General features: G+C 41.8%; 1 protein-coding gene across 1 annotated transcript in view; it reads right to left on the reverse strand.

Moving 5' to 3' along the window:
- Window positions 1-3,714, reverse strand: part of LOC138741771 (type 2 DNA topoisomerase 6 subunit B-like) — a 51,402-nt gene extending 47,688 nt beyond the window's left edge. Inside the window, exon 1 of the mRNA XM_069896059.1 lies at window positions 3,606-3,714. Within this exon, the coding sequence (XP_069752160.1) occupies window positions 3,606-3,626 (21 nt within the window). The 5' untranslated portion in view covers window positions 3,627-3,714. The remainder of the gene's footprint in view (window positions 1-3,605) is intronic.
- Window positions 3,715-13,345: the final 9,631 nt, after the last annotated feature.

Consider the following 13,345-nt stretch of genomic DNA (forward strand, 5'->3'; position numbering starts at 1 on the left):
TTTCCTTATTCTCCTATTTAAAACTTCTTTAGCCCCAATCCCCCCTTCCCCTCCTGAGTTGTCCTTTATCCCTTGTCGAACAACCACATCTCCCCTCTCCATTTGGATTTGCGAATTCACTCGCAAGCGTCAGCTGATTTTGCAGTGACCGTAACTCCCCCCCACCCAGCCCCCCCAGAAAAGATTTCACTTTTCATATGTAACAAAGGTCACTCTTTTAGTTCCCTCCTTATTCCCTCTATTCCATTTCCTTCCCTTATTAATTCTTGTCTATACTATCTATATTTTCCTCTAAATACGGATACCTTCATGAATGCACATTATACATATACACACATATACCTCTTTACCCACATACATATAAATCGTGGTCATTTTTACTCTTATTACATGTCTTCATCTCTCTGTTTGTTTTGTAGTTGTTCTGCAAATTTCCTTGCTTCCTCTGGATCCGAGAATAGTTTTTTTCCATAAGATCGTTTTCGATGTTTTGAACTCCTTCCTCTTCTTCAGGAGTTCAAAACTTATGTCTTTTTAGTTCGCAGTCTTTTGTACTCTCGTTACACGTCTTCATCTCTCAGTCTATTTTGTAATTGTTCTGCAAATTTTCGTGCTTCCTCTGGATCTGAGAATAGTCTGTTTTGCTGTCCTGGAATAAATATTTTCAATACCGCTGGATGCTTTAGTATAAATTTATACCCTTTCTTCCATAAAATCGCCTTTGCTGTATTGAACTCCTTTCTCTTCTTCAGGAGTTCAAAACTTATATCTGGATAAATGAAGATTTTTTGCCCTTTGTACTCCAGTGGCTTGTTGCCCTCTCTTACTTTCTCCATTGTTTTCTCCAGTACCTTTTCTCTTGTAGTATATCTTAGGAATTTTACTAAAACAGATCTTGGCTTTTGTTGTGATTGTGGTTTAAAGGCCAATGCTCTATGTGCCCTTTCTATTTCCATTTCTTGCTGTAGCTCTGGACATCCTAGGATCCTAGGGATCCAATCTTTTATAAACTCTCTCATATTCTTGCCTTCTTCATCTTCTTTAAGGCCCACTATCTTTATGTTATTTCTTCTGTTATAATTTTCCATTATATCTATTTTCTGAGCTAACAGTCTCTTTAACTTTTTTATTAGATTCCTCTAATTTCTTTTTTAAGTCCTCTACCTCCATTTCTACTGCTGCTTCTCGTTCTTGCACCTTGTCCATTCTTTTTCCCATTTCTGATAAGGTCATATCTATTTTATTCATTTTCTCTTCTGTATTGTTTATTCTTCTTCTTAAATCATTAAATTCTTGCGCTTGCCATTCTTTAAATGACTCCATGTATTCTTTAATAAGAGAAAGTATATCCTTTGTCTTGCTTTTCCCTTCTTCTTCTATTTCACTGTACTCTTCCTCTTCTTCTTCCTCTGGGTTGGCCATCTGTTGTTTCTTTGTTGTCCTTTTCTTCTCTTCTTTCTTGTTTTCGTTGTCTTCTATGTTCTCCTCTTGCTGCAGGTGTTCTGCTGCTGTCATTGCCGGCTGTGGAGATCGACTCCCCAGCTGGTCACCCCTCCCTTCGGTGTGTTTTTTTGCATGCGCATGCGTGGTTGCACACTTTTACTCGGCTCAGCGAGACATTTTTGTAGTCCACTTTCTACCGACCTGAGGGAGCGGGTTTCTCTCTCCACCGCGGGCCTCTTCGAACAGGTAAGGCCTTCTCCTTCATCTTCCGTTGTCTTCTCTTCCTCTCTTCTTACCGTTGGTTTCGATTTTTCTTTTTTCGTCGCCATCTTCTTTCCACCTTTATACTCACTTTACTTTAATTTTTATTTTTGTGCCTTTGTGTTTTCCTTTGTTTTTTCCGACTTTTCTGGAGAGGGCTGGAGTTCACCGTCCGGCCACTACTCCATCACGTGACTCCTCCGATATGTATCGAACTAATTTAAATTAAGCAGGTCAACTAGGCAGGGATGTCCACTATCTCCCTCACTTGTTCGCTTTAGCAATAGAACCCTTGGCAGAACTGATAAGAACAGAAAATAAAATAAAAGGGTTAAAAATAAAAGAGAAGGAATACAAAATCAGTCGATTTGCAGATGACGTCATAGTATACTTAACAGAACCAGAATTATCAATAAAAGAATTACATAAGAAATTGAAGGAATATGGAGAAATATCGGGGTACAAGATCAACGCAAATAAAAGTGAAGTGATGCCAATGAATAATGCGGATTTAACAAAATTTAAGAAAGAATTACCATTTAAATGGCAAACACAAGCAATCTGATACCTTGGTATTAGACTAGATAATAATCTAGGCCATCTATACAAATTAAATTATCAGCCATTAATAAAGAAATTACAAGGTGACTGAGAACATTGGAAAGATCTACCACTAACACTGATAGGAAGGGTAAATTGCATTAAAATGAATATCTTCCCAAGGATACAATACCTATTTCAATCGTTACCAATTCCCTTAACAGAAAAATTCTTCAATGAGCTAAAGAAAATAATAAGGAAATTCTTATGGAAAGGGGGGAAACTGAGGATAGCGCTAGATAAATTAACAGAATGGTACAAACAAGGGGGCTTACAGCTAGCAAACTTTAAGAATTATAATAAAGCTGCACAATTAAGATATCGATCAGATTTTTATCCAACAAGGGAAAAACTAGATTGGACCAGGTTAGAGCTAGATAAAATAGGGAAGCAGGTACCAGAACTTGATAAGTGGGATGAAAAACTGGTGCAACATAGAAGTTCACCAGTACTGCACCATCTGTTCAACATTTGGAAGAAGATTCATGTAGAAAGGGAAAAAAAACAAATGACCAACTAACAAAATTATTATTGATGTAAATTCAACGAATCCCTTTCACAATAGATAACCTTTCCTTTAGAGAATGGGAGAGAAAAGGGATCAAAAGAATAGAAAATTGTTTTTTGGGAAATAATTTATTATCTTTTGAACAAATGAAGACGGTGGCGCCTACGATCGGCAGCAGCCACAAGGGGTTGCAGACTCCAGGGAAGCAGAGAAGTGGCATAGAGCAACAGAAAATGAAGAGAACTCTGTCCTGTTTGAGAAGATGATCCTTGAGGTCAGTGACCATAGTGGGGGACCAGTGAGGCATTCTGCGGCTGAAAAACATCGAGGTGGCAGGCCATTGGCAACTGCGGACGGAGGAATTCATTCCGGGCTGTGGACTGCTGGAAACCGGCTGAAGGGGTGCTAGGCACGGAACCAGAATGCAAGAGGGTGTCGACTAGGGCACTGAAAGTTTTCTGATTCTGTCAGAGCTTCGGATCTGGCGCTCAGTCTACCGATGGTTCGGACCAGAGTCAGTGCAGCTGCGGTAACGCTGGAGGCAAATCCACGGACACTCAATGACTCAAGAGGGACTCTCTTTGGCTTCTCTTTCTCTGAATGTGAGGCGCTTCACATAATTTCTGCAGTTGGTGAAACTGTCTGCCGCCATTACAGTAGGCGAACGGGAATTACTGTAATATTGCACTGTTTTATTTACATGACAATAATATGACATTTTCTGAAACATTGCACAACAATCAAAGGAAATCACTGCATGATTCAACTGCAGAGTGCAGGCTGATCCCATTACCTGCCGGACTGCCGCCTCCATTAACTCCTTGTGGTTCAAGACTTTGCCTGAGGTGGAATTTGTGCAGAGGGACCCACCCTCAGGCAATTGGCCGCCAAAAATGAAAGGCACGCCCAACACTCCCGCAAGTGCGCATGCCCAATCGTTCCCGCGGCGCCGGCGAGCTGCCTCCCCCGCGCGAGCCTGCTTTTCCCACTTCGATTCGCGTCGGAATTCGACAGTGCGCGGGATTCACCAGCTCGTGCGCAGGCGCGGCGAGCAACAAAGGGCAGGGTCCCGGTGGCATCGGCGCTCTCAGGGAATCCGTCCGTAATTTCCACAAGATTCCCCCAATCTCTCTCAAAGCGTTAAGATTCGCAATTTGGCTGCATTTCAAGGCCTTTGTCTTTCTCTTTCTCTCCTTTCAGCTCCCCTCATCAACCTGTTATCCAGAGGGCTCTGCAAACACTGTTGCGCCTCAGCAAACCCAAACTCTCCCTAATATTATTCTGTCTGACAGCAATAGTACAATTAACACAATTGATATAACATACGAAAGCCTGAGGTAAAAACAATACTGGAAAAACTCAGCAGGTCAAACAGTATAATATGAAGTTAAAACACAAAGAGGGAGAAACTCAGCTGGTGAAACAGTGTAAAGTGAAGTTAAAACACAAGGATGGAGAAATTCAGTTGGTGAAACAGTGTAAAGTGAAGTTAAAACACAACGATGGAGAACCTCAGCTGGTTAAACAGTGTAAAGTGAAGTTAAAACACAACGATGAAGAAATTCAGCTGGTGAAACAGTGTAAAGAGAAGTTAAAACACAACGATGGAGAAACTCAGCTGGTTAAACAGTGTAAAGTGAAGTTAAAACACAACGATGGAGAAATTCAGCTGGTGAAACAGTGTAAAGTGAAGTTACAACACAACGATGGAGAAATTCAGCTGGTTAAACAGTGTAAAGTGAAGTTAAAACACAACGATGGAGAAACTCAGCTGGTTAAACAGTGTAAGATGATGTTAAAACACAACAATGGAGAAACTCAGCTGGTCAAACAGTGTAAAGTGAAGTTAAAACACAATGATGGAGAAACTCAGCTGGTGAAACAGTGTAAGATGATGTTAAAACACAACAATGGAGAAACTTTGCTGGTTGAACAGTGGAAGATGAAGTTAAAACACAACGATGGAGAAACCAGCTGGTTAAACAGTGTAAGGTGAAGTTAACACACAAGAATGGAGAAAATACTGGTTAAACAGTGTCTTTTTTCTTTGGCTTGGTTTCGCGGACGAAGATTTATGGAGGGGGTAAATGTCCACGTCAGCTGCAGGCTCGATTGTGGCTGACAAGTCAGATGCGGGACAGGCAGACGTGGTTGCAGGGGAAACTTGGTTGGTTGGGGTTAGGTTTTTCCTCCTTTGTCTTTTGTCAGTGAGGTGGGCTCTGCGGTCTTCTTCAAAGGAGGTTGCTGCCCACCGAACTGTGAGGCGCCAAGATGCACGGTTTGAGGCAATATCAGCCCACAGGCGGTGGTCAATGTGGCAGGCACCAAGAGATTTCTTTAGGCAGTCCTTGTACCTCTTCTTTGGTGCACCTCTGTCACGGTGGCCAGTGGAGAGCTCGCCATATAACACGATCTTGTGAAGGCGATGGTCCTTCATTCTGGAGACGTGACCCACCCAGCGCAGCTGGATCTTCAGCAGCGTGGACTCGATGCTGTCGGCCTCTGCCATCTCGAGTACTTCGATGTTAGGGATGAAGGCGCTCCAATGAATGTTGAAGATGGAGCGGAGACAACGCTGGTGGAAGCGTTTTAGGAGCCGTAAGTGATGTTGGTAGAGGACCCATGATTCGGAGCCGAACATGAGTGTGGGTATGACAACGGCTCTGTAGACGCTTATCTTTGTGAGGTTTGTCAGTTGGTTGTTTTTCCAGACTCTTTTGTGTAGTCTTCCAAAGGCGCTATTTGGCGAGTCTGTTGTATATGTCATTGTCGATGCTTGCATCTGATGAAATGGTGCAGCCGAGATAGGTAAACTGTTTGACCGTTTTGAGTTTTGTGTGTCTGATGGAGATGTGGGGGTCTGGTAGTCATGGTGGGGAGCTGGCTGATGGAGGACCTCCGCTTTATTCAGGCTGACTTCCAAACAGTGAAGTTAAAACACCACGATGGAGAAACTCAGCTGGTGAAACAGTGTAAAGTGAAGTTAAAACACAACGATGGAGAAACTCTGCTGGTTAAACAGTGTAAGGTGAAGTTAAAACACAACGATGGAGAAACTCTGCTGGTTAAACAGTGTAAGGTGAAGTTAAAACACAACGATGGAGAAACTCTGCTGGTTGAACAGTGTAAAGTGAAGTTAAAATGCAACGATGGAGAAACTCAGCTGGTTAAACAGTGTAAGGTGAAGTTAAAACACAATGATGAAGAAACTTAACTTGATGAACAGTGTAAGGTGAAGTTAAATCACCACGATGGAGAAACTCAGCTGGTTAAACACTGTAAAGTGAAGTTAAAACGCTACGATGGAGATACTGCTGGTTAAACAGTGTAAGGTGAAGTTAAAACACCACGATGGAGGAACTCAGTTGGTTAAACACTGTAAAGTGAAGTTAAAACGCTACGATGGAGATACTGCTGGTTAAACAGTGTAAGGTGATGTTAAAACACCACGATGGAGAAACTCAGCTGGTTAAACAGTGTAAAGTGAAGTTAAAACACAACGATGGAGAAACTCATCTAGTTTAACAGTGTAAAGTGAAGTTAAAACGCAACGATGGAGAAACTCAGCTGGTCAAACAGCGTAAGGTGAACTTAAAACACAACGATGCAGAAACTAAGCTGGTTAAACAGTGTAAAGTAAAGTTAAAACACAATGATGGGGAAACTCTGCTGGTTAAATAGTGTAAAGTGAAGTTAAAACACAAGGATGGAGAAACTCAGCTGGTTAAACAGTGTAAAGTGAAGTTAAAACACCATGATGGAGAAACTCAGCTGGTTAAACAGTGTAAAGTGAAGTTAAAACTCAACGATGGAGAAACTCAGCTGGTTAACCAGTGTAAGCTGAATTTAAAAAACAAGGATGGAGAAACTCAGCTGGTTGAACAGCGTAAGGTGAACTTAAAACACAACTATGGAGAAACTCAGCTGGTTAAACAGTGTAAGGTGAAGTTAAAACACCACGATGGAGAAACTCAGCTGGTTAAACAGTGGAAAGTGAAGTTAAAGCCCAACGATGGAGAAACTCAGCTGGTTAAACAGTGTAAAGTGAAGTTAAAATGCTACGATGGAGATACTGCTGGTTAAACAGTGTAAGGTGAAATTAAACCACCACGATGGAGAAATTAGGCTGGTTAAACACTGTAAAGTGAAGTTAAAACACAATGATGGAGAAACTCACCTGGTTAAGCAGTGTAAGGAGAACTTAAAACACAACAATGGAGAAACTCAGCTAGTTAAACAGTGTAAGGAGAAGTTAAAACAACGATGGAGAAAGTCAGCTGGGTAAACAGTGTAAGGTGAAGTTAAAACACAACGATTGAGAAACTCAGCTGGTTAAACAGTGTAAGGTGAAGTTAAAACGCAACGATGGAGAAACTCAGCTGGTTACACAGTGTAAGGTGCAGTTAAAACGCAACGATGGAGAAACTCATCTGGTTAAAGAGTGTAAGCTGAAGTTAAAACACAATGATGGAGGACTCATCTGGTTCAACAGTGTAAAGTTTAGTTAAAAAGCAACGATGGAGGAACTCAGCTGGTTAAACAGCGTAAGGTGAACTTAAAACACAACTATGGAGAAACTCAGCTGGTTAAACAGTGTAAGGTGTAGTTGAAGCACAACAATGGAGAAAGTCAGCTGGGTAAACAGTGTAAGGGATTTAAAACACAACGATGGATAAACAGCTGGTTAAACAGTGTAAGGTGAAGTTAAAACACAACGATGGAGAAACTCATCTGGTTAAACAGTGTAAAGTGAAGTTAAAACACAATGATGGAGAAACTCAGCTGGTGAAACAGTGTAAGGAAAAGTTAAACCACTACGATGGAGAAACTCAGCAGGTTAAACAGTGTAAAGTGAAGTTAAAACACAACGATGGAGAAACTCTGCTGGTTAAACAGTGTATGGTGAAGTTAAAACACAACGATGGAGAAACTCTGCTGGTTGAACAGTGTAAAGTGAAGTTAAAATGCAACGATGGAGAAACTCAGCTGGTTAAACAGTGTAAGGTGAAGTTAAAACACAATGATGAAGAAACTTAACTTGATGAACAGTGTAAGGTGAAGTTAAATCACCACGATGGAGAAACTCAGCTGGTTAAACACTGTAAAGTGAAGTTAAAACGCTACGATGGAGATACTGCTGGTTAAACAGTGTAAGGTGAAGTTAAAACACCACGATGGAGGAACTCAGTTGGTTAAACACTGTAAAGTGAAGTTAAAACGCTACGATGGAGATACTGCTGGTTAAACAGTGTAAGGTGATGTTAAAACACCACGATGGAGAAACTCAGCTGGTTAAACAGTGTAAAGTGAAGTTAAAACACAACGATGGAGAAACTCATCTAGTTTAACAGTGTAAAGTGAAGTTAAAACGCAACGATGGAGAAACTAAGCTGGATAAACAGTGTAAAGTAAAGTTAAAACACAATGATGGGGAAACTCTGCTGGTTAAATAGTGTAAAGTGAAGTTAAAACACAAGGATGGAGAAACTCAGTTGGTTAAACAGTGTAAAGTGAAGTTAAAACACCATGATGCAGAAACTCAGCTGGTTAAACAGTGTAAAGTGAGGTTAAAACTCAACGATGGAGAAACTCAGCTGGTTAAACAGTGTAAGGTGAATTTAAAACACTATGATGGAGTAACTCAGCTGGTTTAGCAGTGGAAGAAGAAGTTAAAACACCACGATGGAGACACTCATCTGGTTAAACAGTGTAAAGTGAAGTTAAAATACCACGATAGAGACTCAGATGGTTAAACAGTGTAAAGTGAAGTTAAAACTCAATGATGGAGAAACTCAGCTGGTTAAACAGTGTAAGGTGAAGTTAAAACACAAAAATGGAGAAACTACTGGTTAAACAGTGTAAAGTGAAGTTAAAACACTACGATGGAGAAACTCAGCTGGTTAAACAGTGTAAGGAGAAGTTAAAACACGTCGATGGAGAAACTCAGCTGGTTAAATAGTGTAAAGTGAAGTTAAAACACGTCGATGGAGAAACTCAGCTGGTTAAACAGTGTAAGATGATGTTAAAACACAACAATGGAGAAACTCAGGTGGTCAAACAGTGTAAAGTGAAGTTAAAACACAATGATGGAGAAACTCAGCTGGTGAAACAGTGTAAGATGATGTTAAAACACAACAATGGAGAAATTTTGCTGGTTGAACAGTGGAAGATGAAGTTAAAACACAACGATGGAGAAACCAGCTGGTTAAACAGTGTAAGGTGAAGTTAACACACAAGAATGGAGAAAGTACTGGTTAAACAGTGTCTTTTTTCTTTGGCTTGGCTTCGCGGACGAAGATTTATGGAGGGGGTAAATGTCCACGTCAGCTGCAGGCTCGATTGTGGCTGACAAGTCTGATGCGGGACAGGCAGACGTGGTTGCAGGGGAAAATTGGTTGCTTGGGGTTAGGTTTTACCTCCTTTGTCTTTTGTCAGTGAGGTGGGCTCTGCGGTCTTCTTCAAAGGAGGTTGCTGCCCGCCGAACTGTGAGGCGCCAAGATGCACGGTTTGAGGCAATATCAGCCCACAGGCGGTGGTCAATGTGGCAGGCACCAAGAGATTTCTTTAGGCAGTCCTTGTACCTCTTCTTTGGTGCACCTCTGTCACGGTGGCCAGTGGAGAGCTCGCCATACAACACGATCTTGTGAAGGCGATGGTCCTTCATTCTGGAGACGTGACCCACCCAGCGCAGCTGGATCTTCAGCAGCGTGGACTCGATGCTGTCGGCCTCTGCCATCTCGAGTACTTCGATGTTAGGGATGAAGGCGCTCCAATGAATGTTGAAGATGGAGCGGAGACAACGCTGGTGGAAGCGTTTTAGGAGCCGTAAGTGATGCTGGTAGAGGACCCATGATTCGGAGCCGAACAGGAGTGTGGGTATGACAACGGCTCTGTATACGCTTATCTTTGTGAGGTTTGTCAGTTGGTTGTTTTTCCAGACTCTTTTGTGTAGTCTTCCAAAGGCGCTATTTGGCGAGTCTGTTGTATATGTCATTGTCGATGCTTGCATCTGATGAAATGGTGCAGCCGAGATAGGTAAACTGGTTGACCGTTTTGAGTTTTGTGTGTCTGATGGAGATGTGGGGCTCTGGTAGTCATGGTGGGGAGCTGGCTGATGGAGGACCTCCGCTTTATTCAGGCTGACTTCCAAACAGTGAAGTTAAAACACCACGATGGAGAAACTCAGCTGGTTAAACAGTGTAAGGTGAAGTTAAAACACGACGATGGAGAAACTCACCTGGTTAAGCAGTGTAAGGAGAACTTAAAACACAACAATGGAGAAACTCAGCTGGTTAAACAGTGTAAGGAGAAGTTAAAACAACGATGGAGAAAGTCAGCTGGGTAAACAGTGTAAGGTGAAGTTAAAACACAACGATGGAGAAACTGAGCTGGTTAAACATTGGAAGATGAAGTTAAAACACAACGATTGAGAAACTCAGGTGGTCAAACAGTGTAAAGTGAAGTTAAAACACAATGATGGAGAAACTCAGCTGGTGAAACAGTGTAAGATGATGTTAAAACACAACAATGGAGAAATTTTGCTGGTTGAACAGTGGAAGATGAAGTTAAAACACAACGATGGAGAAACCAGCTGGTTAAACAGTGTAAGGTGAAGTTAACACACAAGAATGGAGAAAGTACTGGTTAAACAGTGTCTTTTTTCTTTGGCTTGGCTTCGCGGACGAAGATTTATGGAGGGGGTAAATGTCCACGTCAGCTGCAGGCTCGATTGTGGCTGACAAGTCTGATGCGGGACAGGCAGACGTGGTTGCAGGGGAAAATTGGTTGCTTGGGGTTAGGTTTTACCTCCTTTGTCTTTTGTCAGTGAGGTGGGCTCTGCGGTCTTCTTCAAAGGAGGTTGCTGCCCGCCGAACTGTGAGGCGCCAAGATGCACGGTTTGAGGCAATATCAGCCCACAGGCGGTGGTCAATGTGGCAGGCACCAAGAGATTTCTTTAGGCAGTCCTTGTACCTCTTCTTTGGTGCACCTCTGTCACGGTGGCCAGTGGAGAGCTCGCCATACAACACGATCTTGTGAAGGCGATGGTCCTTCATTCTGGAGACGTGACCCACCCAGCGCAGCTGGATCTTCAGCAGCGTGGACTCGATGCTGTCGGCCTCTGCCATCTCGAGTACTTCGATGTTAGGGATGAAGGCGCTCCAATGAATGTTGAAGATGGAGCGGAGACAACGCTGGTGGAAGCGTTTTAGGAGCCGTAAGTGATGCTGGTAGAGGACCCATGATTCGGAGCCGAACAGGAGTGTGGGTATGACAACGACTCTGTATACGCTTATCTTTGTGAGGTTTGTCAGTTGGTTGTTTTTCCAGACTCTTTTGTGTAGTCTTCCAAAGGCGCTATTTGGCGAGTCTGTTGTATATGTCATTGTCGATGCTTGCATCTGATGAAATGGTGCAGCCGAGATAGGTAAACTGGTTGACCGTTTTGAGTTTTGTGTGTCTGATGGAGATGTGGGGCTCTGGTAGTCATGGTGGGGAGCTGGCTGATGGAGGACCTCCGCTTTATTCAGGCTGACTTCCAAACAGTGAAGTTAAAACACCACGATGGAGAAACTCAGCTGGTTAAACAGTGTAAGGTGAAGTTAAAACACGACGATGGAGAAACTCACCTGGTTAAGCAGTGTAAGGAGAACTTAAAACACAACAATGGAGAAACTCAGCTGGTTAAACAGTGTAAGGAGAAGTTAAAACAACGATGGAGAAAGTCAGCTGGGTAAACAGTGTAAGGTGAAGTTAAAACACAACGATGGAGAAACTCAGCTGGTTAAACATTGGAAGATGAAGTTAAAACACAACGATTGAGAAACTCAGCTGGTTAAACAGTGTAAGGTGAAGTTAAAACGCAACAATGGAGAAACTCAGCTGGTTACACAGTGTAAGGTGCAGTTAAAACGCAACGATGGAGAAACTCATCTGGTTAAAGAGTGTAAGCTGAAGTTAAAACACAATGATGGAGGACTCATCTGGTTCAACAGTGTAAAGTTTAGTTAAAAAGCAACGATGGAGGAACTCAGCTGGTTAAACAGCGTAAGGTGAACTTAAAACACAACTATGGAGAAACTCAGCTGGTTAAACAGTGTAAGGTGTAGTTGAAGCACAACAATGGAGAAAGTCAGCTGGGTAAACAGTGTAAGGGATTTAAAACACAACGATGGATAAACAGCTGGTTAAACAGTGTAAGGTGAAGTTAAAACACAACGATGGAGAAACTCATCTGGTTAAACAGTGTAAAGTGAAGTTAAAACACAATGATGGAGAAACTCAGCTGGTGAAACAGTGTAAGGAAAAGTTAAACCACTACGATGGAGAAACTCTGCAGGTTAAACAGTGTAAAGTGAAGTTAAAACACAACGATGGAGAAACTCTGCTGGTTAAACAGTGTAAGGTGAAGTTAAAACACAACAATGGAGAAACTCTGCTGGTTGAACAGTGTAAAGTGAAGTTAAAATGCAACGATGGAGAAACTCAGCTGGTTAAACAGTGTAAGGTGAAGTTAAAACACAATGATGAAGAAACTTAACTTGATGAACAGTGTAAGGTGAAGTTAAATCACCACGATGGAGAAACTCAGCTGGTTAAACACTGTAAAGTGAAGTTAAAACGCTACGATGGAGATACTGCTGGTTAAACAGTGTAAGGTGAAGTTAAAACACCACGATGGAGGAACTCAGTTGGTTAAACACTGTAAAGTGAAGTTAAAACGCTACGATGGAGATACTGCTGGTTAAACAGTGTAAGGTGATGTTAAAACACCACGATGGAGAAACTCAGCTGGTTAAACAGTGTAAAGTGAAGTTAAAACACAACGATGGAGAAACTCATCTAGTTTAACAGTGTAAAGTGAAGTTAAAACGCAACGATGGAGAAACTAAGCTGGATAAACAGTGTAAAGTAAAGTTAAAACACAATGATGGGGAAACTCTGCTGGTTAAATAGTGTAAAGTGAAGTTAAAACACAAGGATGGAGAAACTCAGTTGGTTAAACAGTGTAAAGTGAAGTTAAAACACCATGATGCAGAAACTCAGCTGGTTAAACAGTGTAAAGTGAGGTTAAAACTCAACGATGGAGAAACTCAGCTGGTTAAACAGTGTAAGGTGAATTTAAAACACTATGATGGAGTAACTCAGCTGGTTTAGCAGTGGAAGAAGAAGTTAAAACACCACGATGGAGACACTCATCTGGTTAAACAGTGTAAAGTGAAGTTAAAATACCACGATAGAGACTCAGATGGTTAAACAGTGTAAAGTGAAGTTAAAACTCAATGATGGAGAAACTCAGCTGGTTAAACAGTGTAAGGTGAAGTTAAAACACAAAAATGGAGAAACTACTGGTTAAACAGTGTAAAGTGAAGTTAAAACACTACGATGGAGAAACTCAGCTGGTTAAACAGTGTAAGGAGAAGTTAAAACACGTCGATGGAGAAACTCAGCTGGTTAAATAGTGTAAAGTGAAGTTAAAACATGTCGATGGAGAAACTCAGCTGGTTAAACAGTGTAAGATGATGTTAAAACACA

Source organism: Narcine bancroftii, chromosome 8 (assembly GCF_036971445.1).
Source record: "Narcine bancroftii isolate sNarBan1 chromosome 8, sNarBan1.hap1, whole genome shotgun sequence".
Classification (NCBI taxonomy): domain Eukaryota; kingdom Metazoa; phylum Chordata; class Chondrichthyes; order Torpediniformes; family Narcinidae; genus Narcine; species Narcine bancroftii.